This window comes from Cetorhinus maximus, chromosome 5, assembly GCF_964194155.1.
Source record: "Cetorhinus maximus chromosome 5, sCetMax3.hap1.1, whole genome shotgun sequence".
Classification (NCBI taxonomy): Eukaryota; Metazoa; Chordata; class Chondrichthyes; order Lamniformes; family Cetorhinidae; genus Cetorhinus; species Cetorhinus maximus.
The window spans coordinates 106,549,319-106,577,287 of NC_135883.1; the positions used below are offsets into that span (position 1 = coordinate 106,549,319).

The 27,969-nt window shown below is 41.7% G+C and overlaps 1 protein-coding gene across 1 annotated transcript in view; it reads left to right on the plus strand.

Annotated features, from left to right (window-relative positions):
• klhl32 (kelch-like family member 32) overlaps nt 1-27,364 on the plus strand; it is a 251,413-nt gene extending 224,049 nt beyond the window's left edge. Inside the window, exons 8-10 of the mRNA XM_078541315.1 lie at nt 9,577-9,769; nt 25,994-26,088; nt 26,616-27,364. Coding sequence (XP_078397441.1) covers nt 9,577-9,769; nt 25,994-26,088; nt 26,616-26,777 — 450 coding nt within the window. The 3' untranslated portion in view covers nt 26,778-27,364. The remainder of the gene's footprint in view (nt 1-9,576; nt 9,770-25,993; nt 26,089-26,615) is intronic.
• The last annotated feature ends 605 nt before the right edge of the window (nt 27,365-27,969 follow it).

Genomic DNA, 27,969 nt, shown 5'->3' on the forward strand with positions numbered 1-27,969 from the left:
TCTAAACTGCTTTTAATGCTTTTACATCTTTCCTTAAATGAGGAGACCAGTACTGTACGCAATACTGCAGATGTGGTCTCACCAATGCCCTGTACAACTGGAGCATAACCTCCCTACTTTTGTAATCAATTCTCCTCACAATAAATGATAACATTCAATTAACTTTCCTAATTACTTGCTGTACTTGCATACTAGCCTTCTGTGATTCATGCACTAGGACACTCAGATCCCTCTGAATCTCAGAGCTCTGCAATCTCTCACCTGTTAGATAATAAGCTTCTTTTTTATTCTTCCTGCCAAAATGGACAATTTCACATTTGCCCACATTATACTCCATTCACCAGATCTTCACCCACTCACTTAACCTATCAATGTCCCTTTGTAGCCTCTTTATGTCCTCTTCACAATTTACTTTCTTACCTATCTTTTTCAGAATATTTAGCAACTATTCCTTCGGTTCCTTCATCCAAATAATTTTATATAAGTTGTAAAATGTTGAGGCCCCAGCACTGATCCCTGTGGCACACCACTTGTCACATCCTACTATACAGAAAAAGACCCATTCATGCTAACTCTGTGCTTCCTGTTAGCTAGCCAGCCAATCATGCCAATATGTTACCCCCTATACTATGAGCTTTTATTTTCCATAATAACCTTTAATATGGCACTTTATCAAATGCCTTCTGAAAATCTAAGTACAGTACACCCACCGGTTCCCCTTTATCCATAGCACATGTGACTCCTTCAAAGAACTCCAATAAATTGGTTAAACATGATTTCCCTTTCACAAAACCATATTGACTCTGCCTGATTGCTTTGAATTTTTCTAAGTGCCGTACCATAACTTCTTTAATAATAGCTTCTCACATGTTCCCGATGACAGATGTTAGGCTAATTAGCCTGTAGTTTCTTGCTTTCTGTCTCCCTCCCTTTTTGAATAATAGAGTTACATTTGCTATTTTCCAATATAATGGAACCTTCCCTAAATCTAGGATTGGAAAATTAAAACCAATGCATCAACTATCTCACTAGTCACTTCTTTCAAGACCTTAGGGTAAAGTCCATCCGGACCTGGGGATTTGTCAGCCCGCAGCCCCAACAATTTGCTCAATACCACTTCCCTGGTGATTGAAATTTTCCCAAGTTCCTCCCTCCATTCCGTTTCCTGATTTATAGCTATTTCCGGGATGTTACTTATGTCCTCTATAGTAAAGACTGAAGCAAAATAGCTGTTTAATTCATCCGCCATCTCTCTACTTTCCATTATCAATTCACCAGACGCACTTTCTATCAGACCAATGTTCACTTTGTTATCTCTTTTCTTATTTAAACATCTATAGAAACTCTTACTATCCGTCTTTGTATTACCAGCTAGCTTTCTCTCATACTCCAATTTTTCTCTCCTTATTAATATTTTTGTCATTCTTTGCTGTTCTTTATATTCTTCCCAATCTTCTGACCTGCCACCCGTCTTTGCGTAATTATATGTCTTTTCTTTAAGCTTGATACTGTCAACCACGGATGGTAGGCTCTCCTTAGAATTTTTCATGCTCATTGGAATGTATCTATTCTGTGCATTCTGAAATATCCCTTTAAATGTCTGCCACTGAACTTCTATTGACCTATCCCTTAACTTCATTTGCCATTTCACTTTAGCTAGCTGTGTTTTTATGTCCTCATAATTGCCCTTAGTTAAGTTTAAAATACTAGTCTTGGGCGCACTCATTTCTCCCTCAAAATGAATGTAAAATTGAATCATGTTATGATCGCTGCTACCTAGGGGTGCCTTCACTTTGATATTATCAATTAATCCTATCTCATTTGCACAATACCAGGTCTAGTATAGCTTGCTCGCTGATTGGTTCCAGAAGGTGCTGTTCTAAGAAACTATCCCGAAAACATTCTATGAACTCCTCATCTACGCTACCTTTGCCCATCTGATTATTCCAGTCTATATGTAGATTAAAATCCCCCATGATTATTGCTGTACCTTTCTGACAAGCTCCCATTATTTCTTCTTTTATACTCTGTCCAACCGTGCAGTTACAATTAGGGGGCCTGAACAACACTCCCACAAGTGACTTATTGCTTTTATCATTTCTCATCTCAACCCAAATCACTTCTAAATCCTGGTTTCCTAAACTTTGGTCATCCCTCTCTAATGTGCTAATACCATCATTAATTAACAGAGCAACCCCTCCACCTTTTCCTAACTTCCTGTCCTTCCTAAATGTCACCTAACCTTCAATATTCAGGTCCCAATCTATGTCATCCTGTAGCCATGTAATGCCCATCAGATTGTATTTATTTATTTCTATTTGCACTATCAGTTCATCTGTTTTGTTTCAAATGCTAGGTGCATTTATACACAGAGTCTTTAGTTTTGTCCTTTTATTATTCTGTAGCGTCGAACCTTAACTGCTGATTTACTCTTAGACTTGTGCTCTCTATCCCTTCCTATCACGGTCTGTTTATCATTTCCCATATTAATACCTTTCTCTCTTGCCTTGTCTCTAATTTTGGATTACAACATCTTCCCACATTTGGTCCCCTGTCCCCACTATTTAGTTTAAAACCCTCTCTTCTTCCCTAGTTTTGCGGCTTGCGAGGACACCAGCCCCAGCATGGTTCAGGTATAGACCATCCCAATGGTACAGCCACCACTTTCCCCAATACTGGTGCCAGTGCCCCACAAACCAGAACCAACTTCTCCCACACCAGTCTTTGTGAGCCGTATTCATTTTTCTGATCTTCTTTGTCCTATCACATTTGCACGTGGCTCAGCTAATAAACCAGAAATTTTTATCTTTGAGGTTCTGCTTCTTAATTTGGTGCCTAGCTCTTCATGCTGACTATGCAGAGCCCCTTTCCTCATCCTGCCTGTGTCATTGGTACCTACTTGGACCACGACTACTGTATCCTCCCCTTCCCGCTGCAAGTTCCTCTCCAGCCCTGAACAAATGTCCCGAACTCTGACACTGGGCAGTCAACATAGCCGCCTGGCCTCTCACTCTTTGCTAAAGAGAACAGTGTCAATCCCCCTCACTGTACTGTTCCCATCTACCACTACATTCCTTTGTTTGTGCTCCCTCATTTGAATGGCTTCCTGTACCACAGTGCCATGGTCAGTCAGATCATCCACCCTGCAGCCACTCTGATCCAAACAAGCTGAAAGAACCTCAAACCTGTTGAACAGTTGCAGAGGCTGGCATTTGTGCACTCCTGCTCTCTGGATCCCCTTACCTGCCTCAGCTACAGTCACACCCTCCTGACTCTGACCACGTTCAAAATCAGAAGATCCTATTGTACGTGTGCCTGCCTCCTGGTACAAAGCATCCAGGTAACTTTCCTCCTCCCTGATGTGTTGCAGTGTCCACAGCTTAGCCTCCAGCTCAATGACTCTGAGCCGAAGCTCCTCAAGCCGCAAACACTTAATGCAGCCATTGGTACCGATATGGACCACGACCTCTGGCTGTTCACCTTCAGAATGTCCTTCAGCCGCTCCGTGACATCCTTGACCATGGTGCCAGGGAAGCAACATACCATCCTGGTGTCACAGCTATGGCCGCAGAAATGTCTATCTGTTCCCCTTACGATAGAATCCCCTTTCACTATTGCTCTCCCACTCTTTTTTTCCCCCTGCTCTGTGCAGCTGAGCCACTCGTGGTGCCAGGGACTTGTCTCTTGCTGAATTCCCCTGAGAAACCATCTCCCCCAGCAGTATCCAAAATGGAAAATCTGTTGGAGAGGAAGATGGAAAGAGTTAGAAAAGGCAAAGGAGCACCAACAGCCCCTCCTCATCGAAGTCCCTCAGCTCACCAAACTCCCACACTCTGTTAAGGTTGGATACTCACTGCTGGACTCACTGACAATATCTGAATTTGTATGTTCTAAACAAAGGGACTAGCAGGGATTAATCAAGGACATTCAGCATGGTTTTGTTAAGGGAAGGTCATGTCTGACCAATTTGAGTGATTTTTTTGAAGAGGTGACCACGTGTGTAGATGAGGACAATGCATTTGACGTAGTCTACTTGGACTTCAGCAAGGCTTTTGATGAGGTCCCGCATGGGAGACTGATAACGAAGGTAAGAGCCCATGGGATCCAAGGCAATTTGGCAAATTGGATCCAGAATTGGCTTAGTGGCAGGAAGCAGAGGGTGATGGTCGAGGGGTGTTTTTGTGACTGGATGCTTGTGTCCAGTGGGATTCCACAGGGATCAGTGTTGGGTCCCTTGCTGTTTGTGCTATATATCAATGATTGAATGTAGGAAGGTTGATCAGTAAATTCGTGGATGACGCGAAAATTGGTGGGGTGGTAAATAGTGAGGAGGATAGCCTTAGATTACAGGAGGATATAGATGGGCTGGTCAGATGGGCTGATCAGTGGAAAATGGAATTTAATCCAGATAAGTGTGAGCTGACAAAGTATGGGCAGGACAAACAAGGCACGGGATGAATGGTAGGACCCTGGGAAGTACCGAGGATCAGAGGGACGTTGGTGTGCATGTCCACCGGTCCCTTAGGGACAGGTAGATAAGGTGGTTAAGAAGGCATATGAGATACTTGCCTTTATTAGCCAAGGCAAAGAATATAAGAGCAGGGAGGTTATGCTGGAACTGTATAAAACGCTGGTTAGGCCACAGATAGAGTATTTTGTGCAGTTCTGGAATCCGCATTATAGGAAGGATGTGATTGCACTAGAGAGAGTGCAGAGGAGATTTACCAGGATGTTGCCTGGGCTGGAGAGTTTTAGTTATGAGGAGAGATTGGATAGACTGGGGTTATTTTCCTTGGAGCAGAGGAGATTGAGGGGGGACATGATTGAGGTGTATAAAATTATGAGGGGCAAGGATAGGGTAGACAGGAAGGAACTTTTCCCCTTGATGGAGGGATCAATACCAGAGGGCATAGATTTAAGGTAAGGGGCAGGAGGCTTAGAGGGGATGTGAGGAATTTTTTCACCCAGAGAGTGGTGGAAATCTGGAGCTCACTGCCTGAAAGGGTGGTAGAGGCAGAAACCCTCATAACATTTAAGAAGTATTTAGATGTGCACTTGTGATGCCGTGGCACACAAGGCTATGGACCTAGTGCTGGAAAATGGGATTAGAATATTTAGGTACTTGTTTGACCAGTGCAGACTGGATGGGCCGAAGGGCCTTGTTCTGTGCTGTAGATCTCTATGACTCTATGACTATCACAATATCTTTACAATGCTGAAGGAGGCCATTTGGCCCATCGAGTCTGCACTGGCTCCCTGAAAGTGTATTCCACCTAGCCCCATTCCTCTGCCTTATCCCCATAACTTTGCACATTCTCTCTTTTCAGGTAGCAATCCAATTCCCTTTTGAATACCTTGATTGAACCTGCCTCCACCACCCTTTCAGGAAGTTTGCTCCAGACTCCAACCACCCTCTGGATGAAAATATTTTTCCTTACATCACGCTTACTCCTTTTGCCAATTATTTTGAATCTATGCCCTCCAGCTGTATGTCTTGAGTCTCTGAATCTCCAGATCCCCTCTTCACCTGCTCTTCTAGATGGTGGCCACAGTCTCCGGCTCCTTTCGTTCCTCTAGATGGTGGTTACTGTCTCCGGATCCTCTCGCTCTTCTTGGTGATGGTAACTGTCTCCGGACCCTCTTACTCTTCTAGGTGGTGGTTTCTGCCTCCGCGCCCTTTCGGTCTTCTCAGTGATGGTTACTGTCTCCGGATCCTGTTTTCACCCACTCTTCCAGATGGTGGTTACTGCCTCCAGGCCCCCTCACTCATGGATACTGGGAGGATGTTTCCTCTTGTGGGGGAAACTAGAACTCGGGGACATAGTTTAAGAATAAGAAGTCTCTCTTTTAACACAGAGATGAGGAGAATGTTTTTCTTTTGGAGGGTAATTAGAGTGTGGAATTCTTTTCCCCAAGAAGGTAGTGGAGGCTGGGTCTTTAAATTTATTCAAGGCTGAGTTAAGGTAGATTTTTGTTAGACAATGGAGCCAAGGGTTATGAGCTGCAGGCAGGAAAGTTGAACTGAGACCACAACCAGATCAGCCATGATCTTATTGAATGGTGGAGCAGGCTCGAAGGGCCAGATGGCCTAATTGTGCTCCTAAGTCCTGTGTAAGGCTATAGTTCCTTTTCTGTACTTCAGTGGAATTAATCCTTTGAACATAGATAGATTCTCATTACCTTTTTTTTTTATAAATAGATCTTCAATTTTGATGCTGACTTTGTTTGAAATTCAAAGAAAACAAAGTGCATTACACACATTTGCATATTATGCACTTTAATTAAAAGTGGAAGAAAATCAGTCCATTATTTGTAGATGTGCTTTTTTAAAAAAAAAGTTATTGCACCGTTCAAAGAGTGAATGTTTTTTTTTAATCAGGTCTGTTTCATGTTTACACGTGCACTAGCTTTTTAAAATTCATGTAGCATTTTGTTTGAATACAGTGACTAACAGAAGTCACAGCTGAAAGGGTATGGCTTTGAATTCCAATAACTCCTATCATTTGGTATTTGAGCTTGTTTCTTTTTCAGGACATTCTCAAGAGTGGCAATAACTGCCATCTGCCAAAAAGCACATAGATACCTGGTACAGACAGTGGCCCCTTCTTCTTCTATACTGATTAGTAATGGCTTGTCAGTTGATTCGGAATGACCCCTCAATTCCCTAGAGTCTCAGTTCCTTATGGTGCTCAGGAGCTCACCTGCCATACTTTGCTGCTAAAGAAGATCTAATTGAAGAACATTGGAAGCCTTCTACAGCAAACAGATGTTGTCTGTAGCCATTCATTAGGGAGTGTACTATTGGTCCAAACTCAGAGCAGAAATTAGTTCATTCAGGACATTTAGTGGCCTAGAAATTTGATGGCACCGCGCCCATTGTTCAGGCCCAAAATCAGCAGTCAATCACGCAATCTGGTAGGCTGCGTGCACGCCTCATTACGAGCCTGAAACGCAGCACCTGCCAAATTTACTTCACTGTAGGCATCCAGAATGCAAGATAGAACAATTAAAGTGATGAATTAAAGTTTTTAAATAAGGGGTCCTACACTTGCTGTAGAACGTGTTTCCAATATTGGGCTGCCCCCCCGTGCCTGCCTCGCCGCATGATAAATTTGCCAAGCAACCCATGGGACAGAATTTTACAACAGTGGGATTTTACGTTCCCGCTGTCATCAACGGCATTTATAACGGCCCGCCGCATTTTACGGCCCCATGCCCACTGAAACAGGGCCGTAAAATTCTGCCCATGATTCTAACGGGAAGGCAAGGGCTATTTCAACCTATTTAAAAGGGTCTCTTTCAAGATAGTTCTAGGTTGTCAATTCAGTCTGCTGGTCAGTGTCTGGGCATTTTTTCTGGCCTGTTGTCTAAATCTGGAACCCTAATTTTGACTAGTTAGAAGATAATTTTGTTGGCTTTGCTTCTTTTTTTGGGTTGCTTTCAAAGAAGTTTGACTACAGTCGTGATTGGTTTGTTAGGGCTGCATATGGAGCTGGAAAGGGAGGAGGAGGAACAGTAAGTAAGGCAGAGGAGAGCAAGAGTTGCTCATAGAGATCAGAGTATCGGCAATGTGTCATGTGATGGCTGAGCTAGAAGAATGAAAATAGTGAATAAGGCATAAGGAATTAAGTTTCCTCCAATGATGTCAGTCACTATAGCCATTGTTTATCCCTTGCCTATAATATTTTCTTCAATTTGGAGTGTGTGCAGAGAGGCTGAACAACCTCCTGTGGCTGTCTTTTGAGTGGAGCTGTGCATAGTCTTCTCCTGCTGGAAAGAATGTTAGTGACAGCCCCATGCATGTGTGTCATGGTCAGATAACTGGTATGTAGGGTGTAAGAAGAGCTGCATCAAAAATGAGGGTTGCAATAATGATGAATGTGTGAGTTTGAGGGGAACAAAATGCAGTAAAGTGCAGTGCACTGATTGACAGAAGATAGGGAACTGGGGACTGGGGTTCTGGAGGTGTGAGCAGAGAATAAGAGCAGTATTCTAAACTTGACAACTCTGCCGAGGTAATTAAACTTCTTTCTATGCTCCAGCCAGTTCCTGGCTTTAAGTGATTTCTTCCTACTGGTGGCATAGTTGTTGCCTGGAGAATTTTCTTTCCCATGGTGGGGATCAGGATATTACTCTCCTATTCACTGCCTGGACCATGGCCTCCAAAGCATCATCAGAGAAATGAGGAGGCACACTTTGCTGGAGGCAACCATTTCTCTTCGGTAGCTACCCTTTAAGAAGGGCTGCCTTCAAGTGGTGTTGCCGATGCCCAATTTGTGGCTCTCCTGCCCCATTCTAAACATGACTTATTATAATGAGGTCTCAAAACCAACTTAATGTGCTGTCAGGGGCCAAATTAAACTGATGCATGCAATGCAGCTGTCCCCAGTATGCCTATTTTCGGGCACAGCTGAATTTCGAGGCCCTGATATTTTCAGTACTGATTCAGTGTGTCATTAAACGTATTTGCACACTACTTGCCCTAACTTGTGCTTAATTCTTCAAAGTTTACTTCACCAGTTTACTTCAATCAGCTTGCAAGCAAGCCCATAATGCAGAACCAGGCAACCAAGGTGCATTGAACCCAGAGTGTCTGTATTATTGGACATCATGACCTGAGAACTATGTGCCTTATCTGTGTAACTTGCCAAATTGCAATCTAAACCAAGGCTCATTGCACCTACTTTTTACTTTAATGTACTTTAACTCTTGAATATGAGCAGGCGACAAAAGCAGCTCCTGATAACTGTGCTCCTGTGTAATATGGACATTGCCAGGAAGGCCTGTTTCTTTGGTTGTTGTTAAAGTTCCTGCTGTGCCTGTTCTCCTACTGAACTAAGGAAATAATTGAAAATTTGTAAAAGTTTCTTTAAACTGTGCTGCAAATCTTTCAGTGACTATTTGTAGAGCTGGAAAGTGCTTCAGTGCCCAACTATTAATCTTATTATAGACAACCCTCTATATTTGCAAATTATGGAGGAGGGGAAAGAACAGAGGAAGCATGCAGGGCATGTTTGTAGAAATATGCAAGTCCCTATGCTGACATACTTTTATGATAGGACCTTAGCCTCTTTCCCAGATTTGCTAAAGAGATCTGTTAGTGCCAATTAAAGATTCTAAAGGAAGCATCAACAATCCCTGCATTCTTATATAGCCAGGTTTGGAGACTCATTCCAATGGCTGGCAAGTCCACAGCTGCTTTGAGTATTTTGTATATGGCAGCTCCTTGTGGGTCCACATTAAAAACCCCAGCCTTCTGCCAGACCATCCTAGACCTCCCTCTAAGTTGTTTCCCCTCCACTCCCCACCAACCCTATCTCAATTGGGGAGCTTGCTGAGGGATGCCCATTTAGCCGCTCACTAGCTGGTATGTGAATGAGGCTAAGTCTCAAAATGTCTGCAGACTCAAGTCAGCAACAACAAGGGAGCAGACTCTGCCTGCCACCTGCCTGCTGTGGTTAAAATTGGGCCTCTCATATGCCCTGACTTGAAGGCAATTGTACAGGATGATCTGCAAATGACTAAAGAAAGTATTTTGAAACCCTTGCAATTGTTCTTAATCTTTCTGACTTTCAGAATAAATGGATCAGCCGCAGTCCAATGTTACAGAGGCGAGTCTATCATGTTATGGCAGCTGTCAATAGAAAACTTTATGTCCTTGGAGGAAATGACTTGGACTACAACAATGATCGGATTCTAGTTCGTCAAATTGACTGTTATAACATAGATACTGACCAGTGGGTCCGCTGCCATTTCAACCTACTCACAGGTAGGTGTTTTTAGGTTTCTTTTGTAAGAATTTTCCATTCATGACAGGATAATTCAATGAAGCTTCTTGTCAAGTATGCTGAAGAACATGCTGTTTGGTGTTGTTTTTAAAGTAATTTTATTTTGTCGTTCATTCTCCATAGTCATCAATATAGCTATTTTATTAACTGATGAAAAATCATAGACATTGGCCAGGATTTTATGGCCCCTCCCACCCGGTGAGATATTACATTCCCGCTGAACTGAATGGAATTTAAATAGCTTGCAGCATCCATGGGGGTGGTGGGGAATGGGGGGAGACACGCAGCATCGGGGCTGTAAAATCCTGGCCATAGTTTCTTCACCACTATTGTGTGAGAGCTGTGTGTTTATATTGAGTGTAAGAGGTATGGCCCTAGCTCGCTTTGTTCTCGCTCATTGTTTGCCTATTTCAGCAGAAGATCTTCTATCATTTACATATGAACATACGAATTAGGAGCAGGAGTAGGCCACTCAGCCCCTGGAGCCTGCTCTGCCATTCAATAAGATCATGGCTGATGTGAATGTAACCTCAACCCCACATTCCTGTCTACCCCCAATAACTTTTCACCCCCTTGTTAATCAAGAATCTATATAGCTCTGCCTTAAAAATATTCAAAGACTCTGCTTCCACCACTTTTTGAGGAAGAGAGTTCCAAAGACTCTCATCCCTCTGAGAGAAAAATCTTTCCTCATCTCTGTCTTAAACGAGCGACCCCTTATTTTTAAATAGTGACCCTTAGTTCTGGATTCTCTCACAAGCAGAAACGTCGTCTCCACATCCAACCTGTCAAAACCTCTCTGGGTCTTAAACCTTTCAGTCAAGTCACCTCCAGTGGATACAAACCTAACCTGTCCAGCCTTTCCACTTAAGACAACATGCCCATTCCTGGTATTAGTCTAGTAGACCTTCTCTAAACTGCTTTTAATGCATTTACATCTTTCCTTAAATGAGGAGACCAGTACTGTACACAATACTGCAGATGTGGTTGGGCAGGCAGGTCCAGTAACTAGTCTAATTACTTTTTAAACGGCCTCAATTGGCCGTTGACAGGTCAGCGGGCGCACAGCTGATTCGGCTGCGGCCCCGCCGACCTGAAAATGGAAATGACGCAGGGTGAAGTTGGGAGTTCCGCCTGATGTCATTCTGCATCATTTTACATGTCGGCGAGCGGCTCCCCCCCACCCCCCCGCTCGCGGACCTCAATATCCTGCCCTATGTTTCTAGCTGGCTTTCTCTCATACGCTAATTTTTCCCTCCTTATTAATCTTTTACTATAAATCTTTTTGTCATCCTTTGCTGTTCTTTATATTCTTTCCAATCTTCTGACCTGTCACCCGTCTTTGCATAATTATGTGCTTTTTCTTTAAGTTTGATACTGTCTTTAACTTCTTCAGAGCAGCTCTGAAAAAGAGTCATACGCACTTGAAACGTTAACTCTGTTTCTCTCTCCACAGATGCTGCCAGACCTGAGTTTTTCCAGCATTTTCTGTTTTTATTATATTAGATTATTATTTTATTATATTATATTTACCTGTGTCCCTTATTTTCGCTGCTATTTCAGATCCGAGCCCATCACATCTATATCCACTTTTCTCTTTTTTTTGTCTTCTTTTGTCTGAGTGTAGGGAAAGCATTTTAAAGCGAGTTATAGTTTGACAAAAGCTACTTCCGTAAACTAAGGGGATGCCCTGTGCGATCTGCAGGTAATCTTATCTCTCTCTGCACAATGTTCATTTGCTCTTGTGATCCCACAGTTACGAAGATCCCTGCAATGATTTGGGCCAAATATTCAGCTCACTTGTAGAATCAAGATTTAGAGGTGGGGCAAGGTCAATATTGTAGTCAGCAAATAGTGAAAGAAGTGATGAGGTCAGCAGTATTTTTAAAACTCACCCTGACTCTAGCAAGAAACATTTGGATTGTAATGTGGGAAAATGTGAGGTTGTTCACTTTGGCAGGAAGAATAGGAAAGCAGAATATTATTTAACGGGAGAGAGACTGCAGAATGCTGTGGTACTAAGGGATCTGTGTGTCCTTACATGTGAACCACAGAGGTTAGTATGCAGGTATAGCAAATAATCAGCAAGGCAAATAGAACGTTGGCTTTTATTGCAAGGAGGAGGAGTATATAAGTTGAGAATTCTTGCTACAACTGTACAGGGCATTGTTGAGATCGCACCTAGACAGGTTTATTCTCCTTATTTGAGAAGTGATATACTTGTATTGGAAGCTGTTGAGAGAAGGTTCACTAGGCTGATTCCTGCATTGAAGGGGTTGTCTTATGAGGAAAGGTTGAGCAAGTTGGGTCTATACTCATTGGAGTTTAGAAGGAGAGGTGATCTCATTGAAACATATAAGATCCTGAGGGAACTTGACAGGGTGGATGGTGAGGGACTGTTTCCCCTTGTGGGGTAATTTAGAACTAGGGAGCATCGTTTCAAAATAAGGGGTCTCTCGTTTAAGAGGGAGATGAGAAGGAATTTCTTCTCTCAGAGGGTCATTAATCTTTGGAATTTTTTCCACAGACAGCAATGGGCAGGCTTGGCAATTGAATATATTGAAGACTGTGTTAGACAGATTTTTTGATCAACAAAGGAAGCAAGGGTTATGGGGTGCAGGCAGGAAAGTGGAGTTAAGACTGCTTCTGTTCAAAGACTGCTTTCTCATTGTAGGTCTTTATGGAGTTGATTGTAAGATGGTAGCTTACAGAGCTTCCCTCACAGCAGAGGACACATGACTATAGCAAGCCAGATAGGACATGTAATACTGTTGCATTTCAAAACCCAAGCACCCCCCCGCCCTTTTCATAATGAACAAAATATCCAAACATCCCCTTTTTCCTAATGAACAGAAGACACATTTGCGTGCTCAATCGTTTAACTGTGAGTTACCCAAGTTACCCACTGTACACCTACTGTTCTCATGCATTAACAACTGTTTGTTCTATTAGTCAGTCTCTGCACTTGCATAGTCTTTAAATCGTGCAGGAGTCTTAATGGTACACGTGCGAATTGTCATTGGCTGTTCGTCTGGATGATGTTACTTGTTCGGAGTGTTTTAATCCTGTGGCATTTATTGTTGTGGTACCTGATATTGTTCCATTTCCATTGTTGGGGACCGATGGACCTCTGGGAGTGATGGTCATTCTGTGCAGCTGGTGAGATCCCACCTTCTTGACTGGTTGACTGCGGTGAAGCAATAGCTTTGCTAATTGTTCATATATGCCTGTGGTTGCGCCAGTATATTTAGTCATTCACTTCCACTGCATACAATTGAGGTGACAATTTCTCTATGCATGTCCCAGTTTTCCATGTGGGCTGACTCCTGTTGAGAGGGTGGAAGGTTTGTACCCTGATGGGCTCTCCAGTGCTCAGCTCTGCCAATGTTTTGGCAGTCTTGTCAAAATGAAACTTGGCTTTCTGTCATTTCACCTTGATTTTTTTCACTCGCGAATACTACTACGTCTGGTTTCAGTGGCTTTTTTTGCTATTGGAAGAGTAGTTTGGGTGCAGTGTGACATTAGTCTTTGGACTGGGCTACTTTCCATGCCTTCAGTCGGTGTGTTTCTCCACTCAAGGATTGTCTTGTAAACATCCGTGCTAGATTTACTCAATTTCTTGATGATTCCTTTGGCAATTTTCACTGCCACCTGAGCCTTTCCATTTGCCTGGGTATAGTGCAGAGATGATGCATAGTTTTTAATTTCTCAATCCTTTGTGAATCGGCTGAATTCTTCACTTATAAGCTGAGAGCCATCATCACTCATCGCAATGTCTGGAATGCCATACCGACTGAAGTGTGCTTTCAGGCATTCTACTATTTTTCCTGTTGCTGTTGAATTCAGCTGGTCTAACTCCCAGTAGTCAGAATAGTAGTCCACAGTGACAAAATAATCAATTCCTGCTATAGTGAAGAGGTACTCACAGCTTCATCCATGGTCTCTCTCATGCATCATCAGCGGCTCTCTAGCTTGTTTAGCTTGATACTCATTGCAAGCAATGCACAGGCCTATATGGTCTTTAATTTCAATGCTCATGTTTGGCCAGTAGAGCACTTTCTTGCCTTTCTGAAACTCGATTCAATTCCTTGATGGCTTGCATGGATGCGTTTCAGCATCTCTCCTCTCATCTCCCTTTCTTTATTGCTACTTGTAGTGCTTGAAGAGTTGCATTGTGTTGGGTAGTTCACTTGATTTGAGCAAAGCACTTGTCTGTCAGCTTCAATGCCTCTGCTGGGTTGATGACTTCCAGATCATGTCACGCTGCTTCACTTTGAATCTCTGTCAGCACATATAGGGTTACCAGCTCAAGCTTTAGACTTTTCCAGCTGAGATGAGTGGCTGTTGCATCCCGTCTATGATCTGGAACTCCAGATCTTCCTTATTGCCATTGAATTGGGCTCTTAGACTAATTTGCCCTCTCAGTATGAGCATCGTGCCATCATATAGCTTCAACCTTACTTTCGAGGTGATTTTCGGATCACCATGTTCCGACACTTCTTGTTGGCTTGATGCTTTCCTTCTGTGGTCATCATTGTAACAGTCTCAAACTATCACCTACAGACTTGACGGAACCAATTTGTCGTAGCGTGTATAGTGCTTCATCAGACTCTTCTACTGATATCTCAACAGTGGTCATCTGTATAGGTTTATTTTGTTCCTTTCTAGCTTTTGTTCCTTTTTGTGTGCCTTTCTGAGCTGTGTCTTCTCTGCAGCATTTACAGGATTTCAAAACTCTATTTTATCTCCACTTCTTGACACCATGTCTCCTGTTAACTGTAGTCTTTATTGAGCTGATTGTAAGATGGCAGCTTACAGAGCTTCCCTCGTGGCAGAGGTCACATGATTACAGCAAGCCAGACAGGACATGTCGTACTGTTGCATTTCAGAACCCAAACAAAGGCCATAATCAGATCAGCCATATTCTTATTGAATGGCGGAGCAGGCTCAATAGGCCAATAGCCTACTCCTCCTATTTCTTTTGATTTTATGACTTTAAATCACTTCAGTCATCACCACTAATGTAAATAAACCATTCCTTTAATTAACTTGTTATTGCATTGTAAACCATTGAAGTTGCACACACAAAGTTTCCTTGTGTTCAAACTGTTCACTTTCAAAAGTTGTCAGAAATTTGAGGATGAGTATGTCTAAAATGAGTATTAATGCAAAATTGTGAAAAGAGCTGCGAATGGGTCTTCATGCCACTGCGTGGTTCACTGTGCCATTCTGAATCAGCCTATGTGGTTGTTGCAAGTAAAAGAGCATTAATACAGCAAAGTGGACATTGTGAATGATTTTGTAGTGGAAAGGAGCTATGAAAATCAAATTCTCACTGTTACGGTGAGATTCACAGCAGTGCTACATAGAGGGACCCAATAAATTTTGGCATGACAAGTAATGATGTGAGTCTCTCATTGCCTGGAAATTGTAATGATGTGTGTTGCAGATGTGCTATTACTGTGATATAAGTTGTCAGTTAATTCCTATCCATTATGTTCACCGAGCAAATGATCTGTGTAATTCCAGGCAATTATTTGTTTTACTTAATTATAAAGCCTTTGTTAAACTTATTTCTAAGCAATATGGTTAATAAAAGGGTCAAGGGGTGTCAGTCATTGTGTTGCCAATTAGTGAATTGAGTACCAGCAGTTATTTTTCACAAGTTAACTTGAAGTCACTTTAATGAGGCAATCAGTTACATGCAGGCACTTTGAGGGTATTTCATTACAAGCACCAAACATATCATAACCTGTACACATCATTGACATAGGCTATTTTAAATATTGTATAAAATATTTAACATTATAGCTTCTGTTTTGACCCAGCAGTTGGTAAAGCTGAGTTATTTAAAAATCCCAGAGGGAAACTTTAAACAACTGTCATAACCTATATTTTTCAAGTGGTATGTTTGAGATGCAACTCTGAATTCAGGAATAAGACTATCAGTTCTCAAGAGGTTTTTTATATTAAACTAAATGAAACATTTTATTAAGTTACAACACATTAAACGCATACAAATGGCTACAAATTACTACCATCATAACTTTCAACAAATTCCCAGACTAATCTCCATTAAGGCAACAGTAACCCATAGATTTTCAAGCAGACGCCAGGCAAAGCATTTTCACCTTACAAATTCAAAATGAGGTTCCTTTCACTTTAGTTCCTTGCAGACACAGTGTAGGCTTACAGGCTTTGATCTTACATTGCCTCTTCTCTGCACACACAAAACTGCTATTCTTATACCTAGCACATCTCATTGAATGTAAATTCTCATTGTATCACCAGCCCCATTGAACTCCACCTCTTCTAACAATAAAACCCCTTTTATAGTACCAATTTTATTAGTAATATAAACATATTGCTTGGTCTCTGCTAGCTAGGTGCCAGAATTCACTCCCCTTCTTGAATGCTGTATTCAACAAAATGCAAATGCACTCTACCTCTCTTACATCTCAAAACTAGTATACATCAAAGCACCCAGACTATCTGTCTTTAATCCAATTAAGACACACCCACAGACTAAATCTCTATTTTTAAAAGAAAATAATTTCCAATGATATATACATTAATAGCTTCATGACAGTTCAAGAGAATAATCAGTGCATTGGAGAGGTTTCACCTCACATCTCCAAGGATAATTACAGGACCTAAAGTTTAAAGCAATGATATTCTGACTTGTGGCTGTTTAACAGTCCTTTTGTTGACATTCTGATGGTAGAGTGTCATTGCTATTGTGAAAGCATCTATTCGCATATTTCATTAAAAATGTCAGCTGACAAAAAGTATATATGGATCCTTTGCCATCATTTGCAGTTAGAAATATAAATTGCTCAATTTACCAAAGATTGCCTGCAAGCTGGTCAGTCCTGAAAGACATAGCTGTGAGACTAGATCTGTGATAAAGGTTAAGAGAACCAATTTGAGGGAAAAATCTACCAGTCACAGATATATCTGTCCATTAATTGCTTTGGTCGAAGTGACCACTGTACAAAAGCTCCACCATCAATAGTTCTCCATGATCTATATCCTGGTGGTCACCATTGGGCCAGCAAATTCAACACCATGGCTACAAGAGCAGGACAGAGGGTTCTCTGCAGAAAATAGGTCATCTCCTGACCTGAAAAACAGCTCCACCATTTGCAGGACTCAGGTCAACAGTATGATGGATGATTCACTACTGATCTGGAGCCACAATGATGTGTTAGAAGCTAGAGATCATCCAATATAATGCAGTCCTTTTGAATGACATCGCGGCCACTGAACTCCATATCCACGCTCTCCACTACTGGTGAATTATTGCACCTGAATATACTTTCTACAGGACGCATTGCAGCAACTCACCAACCTTTGTTCAATAGCACCTTCCAGCATAACAGTTACACATCCCTCTAATATCAAAAAAAACACGAGAAGCAAGATCATGGTAACACCATGGCCTAAATCTTCCATTCAAGGTTGGAACCCCTATTTCCGAACTTGAACAGGCAAAAACTACACACTTACCTTTGTCCGATATCTTTTGAACTTCATTCAAGAGAACTTTTTTGGCCAGCACGTAACAATCCCAATGAGAGGGGGCTCCATTCTAGATTTAGCCTTAGGAAATCAAGCTGGGCAAGTGGATGAAGTAGCAGTGGGTGACCATTTTAGAGATAGTGACCATGATATAGTTAGATTTAGCATCATAATGGAAAAGGACAAAGATAGAACAGGAGTAAAAGTTCTAAATTGTGGGAAGACAAATTTTACAAAGCTGAGAGGTGAACTAGTGAGAGTGTATTGGCAGCTATTAGAAAGAAAAACTGTGTCAAATCAGTGGGAGGCATTCAAAGGCGAGATTCTACGGGCACAGTGTAGACATGTCCCTCACAAAGAAAAAGGGTGGTACCGCCAAATCTAGAGCCCCCTGGTTTTCCAGGCCAAAATAAAGCAGAAAAAGAAAGCCTATGACAATCACAAAAGACTTAATGCTGTAGAAAGCCTAGAGGAGTATAAAAAGTACCGAGGTGAAGTAAAACTGGAAATTAGGAAAGCAACGAGAGGGTACAAAAAAATATCGGCAGGTAAAATCAAAGAAAATCCTGCGATGTTTTACCAGTACATTAAGAGCAGGAGAATAACTAAGGAAAAGGTAGAGCCTATCAGAGATGTACATGGTAACTTGTGGGTGGATGCAGAAGATGTGGACAGGGTTCTCAATGAGTACTTTGTCTCTGTCTTCACTAAGGAGAGGGATGATGCAGACATTCTAGTTAAAGAGGAGGAGTGTGAAATATTAGATACAGTAAGCACAGTGAGAGAGGAACTACTGGAGGGTCTGGCATACTTCAAGGTGGATAAATCACCAAGGCCATATGGATTGTATCCCAAGCTGTTGAAGGAGGCCAGGGAGGAAATAGCAGATGCTTTGAGGATTACTTTCCAATTTTCACTAAATACAGGTGAGGTCCCAGAGGATTGGAGATCTGCAAACGTTGTACCATTATTTAAAAAGGGGTGAGGGATAGGCCAGAAAATTATAGGCCCATCAGTCTGACTTTGGTGGTGGGTAAATTATTGGAAACAATTCTGAGAGACAGATAAACTGTCACTTAGAAAGGCACAGATTGATCAGGGATAGTCAGCATGGTTTTGTTAGGGAAAGATCATGTCTTACTAACTTAATAGAATTTTTTGAGGAAGTAACAAGGAGGATTGATGAGAGTAATGCAGTGGATCTGTCTGCATGGATTTCAGTAAGGCATTTGACAAGGTCCCACGTGGCAGACTGGTCAAGAAGATGAGATCTCATGGGACACAGGAGAAGGTGGCAAGTTGGATCCAACTAGTGGAGTGCCATAGGGGTCATTGCTGGGGCCACAATTAGTTACAATATTTGTTAATGACTTAGATGAGGGAAGTGAATGTACTATCGCCAAGTTTGCAGATGACACAAAAATAGGTGGGAAGGCAAGTGCTGAGGATGACACATGGAGTCTACAGAGGGATATAGACAGGTTAAGTGAGTGGGCAAAAACTTGGCAGATAGAATATAATGTGGGAAAATGTGAGGTTATGCACTTTGGCAGGAAGAATGGAGGAGCTGAATATTATTTAAATGGAGAAAGACTGCAGAAAGCTGCAGCACAAAGAGGGATTTGGGAGTCCTTGTGCATGAATCCCAAAAAGCTAGTATACAAGTTCAACAGGTAATAGGGAAGGCAAATGGAATGTTGGCCTTTATTTCAAAGGGAATGGAGTATAAAATTAGGGAAGTCTTGCTAAAACTACACAAGGCACTAGTTAGACCACACCTAGAATTCTGTGAACAATTTTGGTCCCCTTATCTAAGGAAAGATATACTGGCATTGGCGGCAGTCCAGAGAAGGTTCACTAGTTTGATCCCGGGTATGGAGGGTTTTCTTATGAGGAAAGGTTGAGCAGGTTGGGCCTGTACTTATTGGAATTCAGAAAAAGAGAGGCAACCTTATCGAAATATATAAGATTCGTAGGGAGCTTGACAGAATAGATGCTGAGGGGTTGTTTCCCCCTGTGGGAGAGTCTAGGACCAGAGGGCATAATCTCAGAGTAAGGGGGTGCCCATTTAAAACAGAGATGAGGAAGAATGTCTTCTCTCAGAGGGTAGTCAATCTGTGGAGTTCTTTATCACAGAGGGCCGTGGAGGCTGGGTCGTTAAGTATATTCAAGGCGGAGATAGACAGATTTTTAATCATTAAGGGAATAAGGGTTATGGGGAAAAGGCAAGAAAGTGGAGATGAGGATTATCAGATCAGCCATGATCTCATTGAATGGTGCAGCAGACTCAATGGGCCGAATGGCCTACTTCTGCTCCTACATTATTTAAAATTGGCTCATTGACAGGAATCAAAGGGTAATGGTCGATGGAGTTTTTGCAAATGGAAAACCGTTTCCAGTGCTGTTCCACCAGGCTCAGTGTTGGGCCCTTGCTGTTTTTTTGAATATATTAACGATTTTGACTTAAATGTGCGAGGCATGATTGGGAAATTTGCAGATGACACAAAAAGTGGCTGTGTAGTTGATAGTGAAGAAGATAGCAGTCGACTCCAGAATGATATCAATGGTTTGGTTGAGTAAGCAGAGAAGTGGCAAATGGAATTCAATCTGGAAAAGTGTGAGGTAATGCATTTGGGAAGGGCAAGCAAAGCAAGGGAATACTCAATTAACGAGAAGTTATTGAGAGGGTTGAGGAAGTGAGACACCTTGGAGTGCATGTCCACAGGTTCTTCAAGGTGGCAGGACAGGTGGACACGGTGGTCAAGAAAGCATTTGGAATGCTTTCTTTTACTGGGCTAGATATTGAATACAAAAACAGGTATGTAATGATGGAACTGTATAAATGCTGGTTGGGCCACAGCTAAGATTTTGTGTACAGTTCAGGTCACCACATTACAGGAAGGACACAATTTCTCTGGAGAGAGTACAGAGGAGGTTTACAAGAATGTTGCCAGGGCTTGAAAATTGCAGCTATGAGGAGAGATTGGATAGGCTAAGGTTGTTTTCCATAGAACAGAAGAGGCTAAGGGGTGACCTAACTGAGGTGTACAAAATTATGAGGGGCCTAGATAGGGTAGACAGGAAAGACTTGTTTCCCCTAGCTGAGGGATCAATTACCAGGGGGCATAGATTGAAGGTGATTGGTAGAAAGATTAGAGAGGACATGAGGAAAAACTTTTTCATCCAGAGGTGGGCGTCTGGAATTCACTGCCTAAGTGGGTAGTTGAGGCTGAAACGCTCAAATCATTTAAAAAGATATCTGGATCTGCATCTGAAGTGCTGTAACCTGCAAGACTATGGACCAGGTGCTGGAAAGTGGGATTAAAATGAGCAGCTAGTTTCTTTTTTCTCTTTTTGGCCAGCACAGACACGATGGGCTGAATGGCCTCTTTCTGCATCATAACTTTTCTATGATTCTATGGTTCTTCCAATGGAGAATCCTGCAGAACTGACTCAATGCAGGAATCTGTGACGGGAGCAGTGAAGGCAATCAGCGCAGAAACCAGGCCCCTGTTTAAGGCACCAGCTGCCGTATTCTGTACGTAAATAGTTTACATGTCCCAAAACTTCTTTGAAAAGCTACAGAGAGAAGGTAAATGTGTAAGGGGGTAGGGTGGGTGTGGTAAGTGTGAAAGGGGGTAGGGTGAATAAGGTAAGTAGGTAGGGTGGGTAAAGTAAGTGGGTATGGAGGTGAGGGGTGTAGGATGGGTAAAGTAAGTGGGTAAGGGAGTAGGGTGGGTAATGTATGTGGGTATGGTGGATAAGGGAGTAGGATGGTACTGTATGTTGGTGAGGGGGTAAGGTGGGTAAGGTAAGGTGGTGGGGTGAGTGAGGGGGCGGGGTGGGTCAGATAGAGGGTGTATAAGGTAAGTGTGTAAGGGCGTAGGGTGGATGAGGGGGTAGAATGGTCAGGTTGGTTGAAGGGGAAGTTGAGGCATGGGGTGGGGGGGTGGGTGGGGAGCCAGGTAGTGAGGTCGGTCAGGTTGTCGTTGGGGTGGAGTGGGCTGGTTGAGGGTTTGGGGCAGCCGGGTGGTCGGGGATAGTTGGGGGCCGTGGGGTTAGTTGGGTGGTGAGGGCTAGTCAGTTGAATCGGGTAGGGGGCTATTCAAGACATAGTCATAGTTGGGGCTAGTCAGCTTGGGTTGGGCTGGAGTCGGTTGGGGGCAGGGTGAGGTTGGTGGGGGGTGCGGGAGGAGGCCGGGGTTTGGGGTGTTAGTTGGGGGAGTCAGGTCATTGGGGAGTCGGGTGGTCAGTGAGAGCGACTGGGCAGTCAGTTGTATAGTTAACCAGGTGTAAGACCTGGACTGCCGTAAGGTGATGCAAAGCAATGTGTGTGAAGGAGCATTCAAAATACCTTCTGAATTGATGTAACATGCCTCCACAAATATCGGTGCAGCACAATAACTGTTTCTTAATTGAAATGTTCATCATGTTTAGAAAAAATTGTTGTCTCATTGACTTTTCACTGTAACATAATGAAGTAGACTGACTAGAAACTAGAGCTAGGCTGACTAGAAAATCCAGATAGCCATGTTTTGGGAAGTGCTGCCTGGGTTTCGTTGTTTTTATTAAACCAACAGTATAAATATTTTGCCATATTTTTAAAGCACAGTTAATGCCCACATGTAGCATTAGCTGGATGTTAAAAAGCGACTGTAACACTTAAATTGTAAAAATAGGGACATGAACATATTTGCTTTGGAGAAGACAAAATAGAATCTTTTAAAGTGTTAAATATCAATTAATTGTGTTGGTGCAGACTCGATGGGCCAAAGGGCCTCTTCTGCATTGTGTGATTCTGTAATTCAAGAAATTAAAGAGTATTACGCTATTGTGGATGTCAGCAGGTTATCTAACTTAATTGCTCAGAGTATAATCAAGCAAATTGAAATACTAGAGCAATACTTTAGCTTTAGGGTTCCAAAAGTCTAGAACATAATCCTGGCAAAAATAATTGATGCTTTATCAATTGACTTTGTTTAAAAGAAGCTAGGTAGATATCTAATTAAGAAGATGATTGATAAAATGCTTGGTATAACACTGTAACCCTTTGCTACTGGGAAATATAATCAGTGGAGTGCACTAGTTGAATCAAGTTAGATTGTGCATTGTTAGACTTGTAAGGACAGTTTTCATGACTAGGATAGAGATAAATTTCACAAAACCTTTGTACGAACATGCGAAATAGGAGCAGAATTAGGCCCTTCGGCCCCTCGAGCCTGCTCCATCATTCAATAAGATCATGGTTGATCTGTTTATTTCAAATTTCGCATTCCCTGATAACCTTTTGATTCCCTTGTCTAACAAAAATCTATCGACTTCCGCCTTAAAAATATTCAGTGATCCCGCTTCCACCACCTTTTGAGGCAGAGAGTTCCAAAGTCACACAAACCTCTGAGAGAAAATTTCTCCTCATCTCTGTACTAAAAGGCCAACCCCTAATTTTTAAAAAAGTGCCCTCCTAGTTCTGGACTCACCAACAAGAGGAAGCATCCTTTCCACGTCCACATTGTTGAGACCATTCAGGATCTTACATACTTCAAGTCACCCCTTATTCTTCTAAACTCAAGCCCAGTCTGTCCAACCTTATGAGGATAAGACAACCCGCTCATTCCAGGTACCAATCTAGTAAACCTCCTCTGAACTGCCCCCAACGCATTTACATCCTTCCTTAAATAAGGAGACCAAAACTGCACACAGTATTCGAGATATGGTCTCACCAATGCCCTGTGTAACAGAAGCATAACATCCTTACTTTTTTGTTCAATTCCTTTAGTAATAAAGGATAGCATTCCATTAGCCTTCTAAAGTAGATGCTGTACCTGCATACTAACTTTTTGTGATTCATGCACTAGAATTCTGTAGTCATTCTCTGTTTAAGTAATGCTCTGCTTTGTTATTCTTATTGCCAAAGTGAACAATTTCACATTTTCCCACACTATACTCCATCTTCCTGTTTTTTGCCCAATCGCTCACCGAGTCTATATCCGTCTAAAACCTTCTTAGGTCCTCTTCACAACCTACTTTCCTACTTATCTTTGTGTCATCTGCAAATTTAGCTACCGTGCCTTAGCTCCCGTCATCTAAGTTATTTATATAGATAGTAAAAAGTTGCAGCCCCTGCAAGACTCCACTCATCACATCCTACCAATCAGAAAAAGACCCATACTCTGTTTTCTGCAAGCCAGCCAATCTTCTATCCGTGCTAATATGTTATCCCCTACACCATGAGCCTTTATTTTCTGCAATAACCTTTGGGGCACTTATGTGGCACTTATCAAATGCATTCTGGAAATCCAAGCACAGTACAGGCTCCCCTTTTTCCATAGTGCATGTTATTCCTTCGAAGAACCCCAGTAAATTGGTTAAACATGACTTCTCTTTCTAAAAACCATGCTGACTCTTCTCAATTATCTCAAGTTTTTCTAAGTGCCCAGCTATAACCTCCTTAATGATCGATTCTAACACCTTCCCCACGATGGACTTTGTACCAATGGTTATTTGCATTCCTCTAGACACTTACAAGTTGAACCAACCAAGTCCACTACAAATATTCTCCTTAACCATTTTTTTCCAAAAGGAAAATGCATGTTGGGATATGTTCTTGAAAGAATAGGAAAGTTTTAATTGTGGATCGTTGTATGATCAGAAGCACATAGCATTTAGTGATTGGAATTCCCAGATGGTCAATTGCTTCCTGTTATCAGGGTAGGGGACTTACTGGAATCTTATTGGAGTAGGGGAGAGACTTTGGTTTCCATGCGAATCATTAATTCAATGAGATGGAGCAATTGTAAAGGAGTTTGAAGAGCTAAGGAGTGATTTGCAGGATAGCACCTGTTATGATTCTAGCTGATGTTAATACTAAATAGTCAAATCCCAGAGTGAAACATAGCTTGACAGATCTTATTTTTAGAAACCTGTGGAGGAAAATTACTGAACAAATTCACAAGAGCCTGCTGATGAACTTTTAACATAATAGACATTATTAAACAAGAAAAATGGACTATATTACACCAGACAAAAAGGTTGGAAAGATCTCAATACAAGCATAATAAGATGCTTCAAATTCACACTATTTCTTTACCCCCGCAATATCTTTACAGAAACATAAACCAGTGAAGAGTTACCAGTAACTTGACACAAAGGCGTCTTGCTTGGGACCGGCACAGTTGCAAACAGTTTTCTTCCAGAGGATACTTGAGCATTTACTTGATGCTTCTCACCCAACTCGTATCTCTCCCCAAGACACCCAAAAACCACGTTCTAAACTCATTGTTTCTTCAGCTGCAGAGCAAAAAAATGAATTCCCTAAACTCAGTCTTCCAATAGCACCTCTGCTAAACTGACCACTTTACTGAGTTCTAAAACTGACTATTCAGCCAGCTACTGTCCCCAGTAACCTTATAGTCTTTCTTATCAGAGAACTTAAAATTCTTGTCCTCTCTCTGTGACACATACACAACTTTTTTTTCCTGTCTTTTCTCTGTGTCACTTGACCACTGTTGCTAGGCAACAGTAAAGATTTGTCCCTCCAGAATTACTAAACTTTTCACCCATATCTTCACCTTCAGGGGTTGTAAAACCTCATTAAAAATGTATATATACAAACAAGCCCAAAAGACCTCACCTTTCAGTCATGAGCCTTTCCAGCACCAAGGCTCACAAATGACCTAAATGAAACTGAAATTATTTTACCTTTCTTAACACACAAATATATATCAACTTAAAAATTATGCATTGATCACAATATATCAGTGATGTAGTAGTCTCCTCATATTCCCCATTGCCATCTATTAGGCCAGTTACGGAGAAGCAGGTTAATCACACCCATGCATGGCTTCAATGATGGTGTAAAAGAATGGTCTTCAGATTTCTAGAGCTTTGGGAGAAATATTGGATAGGATTCATCTAAACAAGCAAAGAAACAGCAGAGGATAGTTGCTGCATAAATTCCTAGCTGGATCAGCAGGGAAATATATCTATTCATAGATCAGGGCATCCCGTAAAAAAGCACATATTTGTCTTCAATAATGCTAACTTTAACTGGTTAGGATCCAATGACTGTAGTTAAAAATAAGAAAGCAAAACTTGCACTTATATAGAATTTTTCATGACATCAAGTCATCCCAAAGTGCATTAGATCCAATGAAGTGCCTTTGAAGTCTAGCGTAATGTAATAGACTGGGAAACATCGATGGTCATAAATCAATAAACCAATGGTGGAACCTATTCAAGAAGTTAACAAATATATTACTATACAATGTATATTGCAATAAATACAGAAGACCCACTTTTGTGGTGATGGAATAAAGTTTAGGAGAGTAATAAGAACCAATAAGAACTTAGAAAATAGATGTTGGAGTAAGCCATTTGACCCTTAGAGCCTATTCAGCCATTCACAAGATTATGGCTGATCTTCTACCTCAACTTTCTGCACTGTCCCAAAACCCTTAATTCCCAACAATCTATTGATCTTTACCTTGAATATACTCTTGAATACTTAAACAGATGTTGAATGACAGGTGGCATAAACTTCACTTTGATACTGTATCCTGCTCATGGCCATGAGGCTGTCATCTTTCAGTTAAACTTCAGATGCAAATATCTAGACATTTAAGCAAAGGTGGAGGTTTTTAGGTGAGTAATCTAACTAATCAGTGCCTTGCATTTTCCCACATTAGGTCAAAATGAATCAGGTGTAGCTGTGCACAATGGAAGAATCTATCTAATTGGTGGGTACTCCATCTGGACCAATGAGCCATTAGCATGTATCCAGGTCAGTGTCTTGGTTCATATCTTTCTTTCAATTTTTTTAAAGGAGTACCAATTGTGGAAGGAAAAAGTCATCACTTCTTTTGCCTATTCCGTTACTGAAATTTAGGGGTTTTTCACACTTCAGCAATAATCTTCAAGATACTAAGGAAAGTATTGCATTAAGCACACACACAAATTAAAGAATCTTGATTAGTCTGAATAAGAAGAAATTCAACAACTATAATTAACTACATTTGTGGCTTGCTTAGTGGTGGAAGCTGCAAAATATGAGATTGACTTAACTGATGTTACAGGGACATTAATGCTGGCAATTACACCCAACTTTTTACGAATCTTCTAAATTCTGAACCTAGAATATAGTTTAGAATGAATAACTGTAAATGTGTGCATATATAAAATATACATAAATGAAGAAGATGGTGAATTTTAACTAGAAAATTGTTTCAAGAGATTTGTGGTAAATTTTTTATTTATTATAAAATATATATCAAACATAAAAATGTAATTCTCTATTGATTTCTTCTTTAGGTCCTGGATGTCAGTACAGAAGGCAAAGAAGAGGTGTTTTATGGGCCAACACTACCTTTTGCTTCCAATGGAATAACAGGATGCTTTCTCCCAGCCCCTTATTTTACATGCCCTAATCTTCAGACACTGCAAGTGCCTCATCACAGGATAGGTGCTATGTGAGAGTATAGAGCTTAAGGTATCTGTCCAAGTGCAGTGTGAATGGATGTGAATATATATGACATCAACAGTGATTTTGATATTTTCACCATTTTATGTGCATAGGCCAAAGCCTATATTTAATTGCAACATGTCCCAGTTAAGATCACAAACAGGTAGCCTACCTTATCCTGAATGCATTGTAAAATACCTTAAATTCTCCTTAGGAGTAGTTGTTCAATGTAACTAGTACTATGACAACTACTGTTTCTGTCACAAAACAATTGGTGTAAAATTGGGATTGGTGATGCCTGCTCTTGGGTGGTCTAGGTGCTGTTTGAGGATCAAAAGTGGTGTATGTAGCATGTGCACGTTTTGGGGGTGAGCTGCACCGGACATCATATTGGTGAGGGTGTTAGTGTACACACAATGAATGGCCGTCAGAAGTAGGCACAGCAGGCAGCATACAACAGTGATTTGACACCAGCGCTATAATTTTGGAGCTCAACATTCCAGCTAATGCCCTGGCTTAACCTCACATGAACACCCATTCAGCAGCAGGATGGACCCCCACCCAACAGTGCTATTTAAAGTTGTCACCAACTGCTTACAAGTTAGTTGTTGGTTGATTTTTTTGGGCTGTGGCTCCAATTCTACAATGCTTTCTATAGTTGTTTAAAGTTGCAAAGATCTACAGGCAGTGATTCTGCTGACTTTAAAGCTTTTGTACAAATCAGTTTGCCTCAGACATGGATGCACGAATAGGCATTCCCCTCGGAATATAGCATGCCTGCGAGAATGAACAGAGACCACACAGAACAGGACAAGCTGCCAGAAGAGGGAGTGGGAGTGGGAAAAGTGCTCACAGCAGGAGATCTTATCTACCCAGGGTGCTTAGTTTTCAGTTCTCCTCCCTGAACCTCAGTGAGGAACAATGTGTGCAACGACTGCTCTTCAATAAGAAGCTCCTCACTGAAATCTGCCACCATCCAAAACCTCAGAACAGGGAAAAGATTGCATTGCCAGTGGCTGTGAAGGTGACTGTGGCAATGAACGTTTATGTATCTAGCTCCTTCCAGGCTGGAGCTAGAGATAATTGCAGCATCTCACAGTTTTTTGTCCACAGTTGTGTAAGGGAAGCCACGGATGCTGTCTCTTCGTTCTCTCTTGTCAAAGAGAAACGGGTGAAACGAACACATGGCTTTGCTCGAATTCC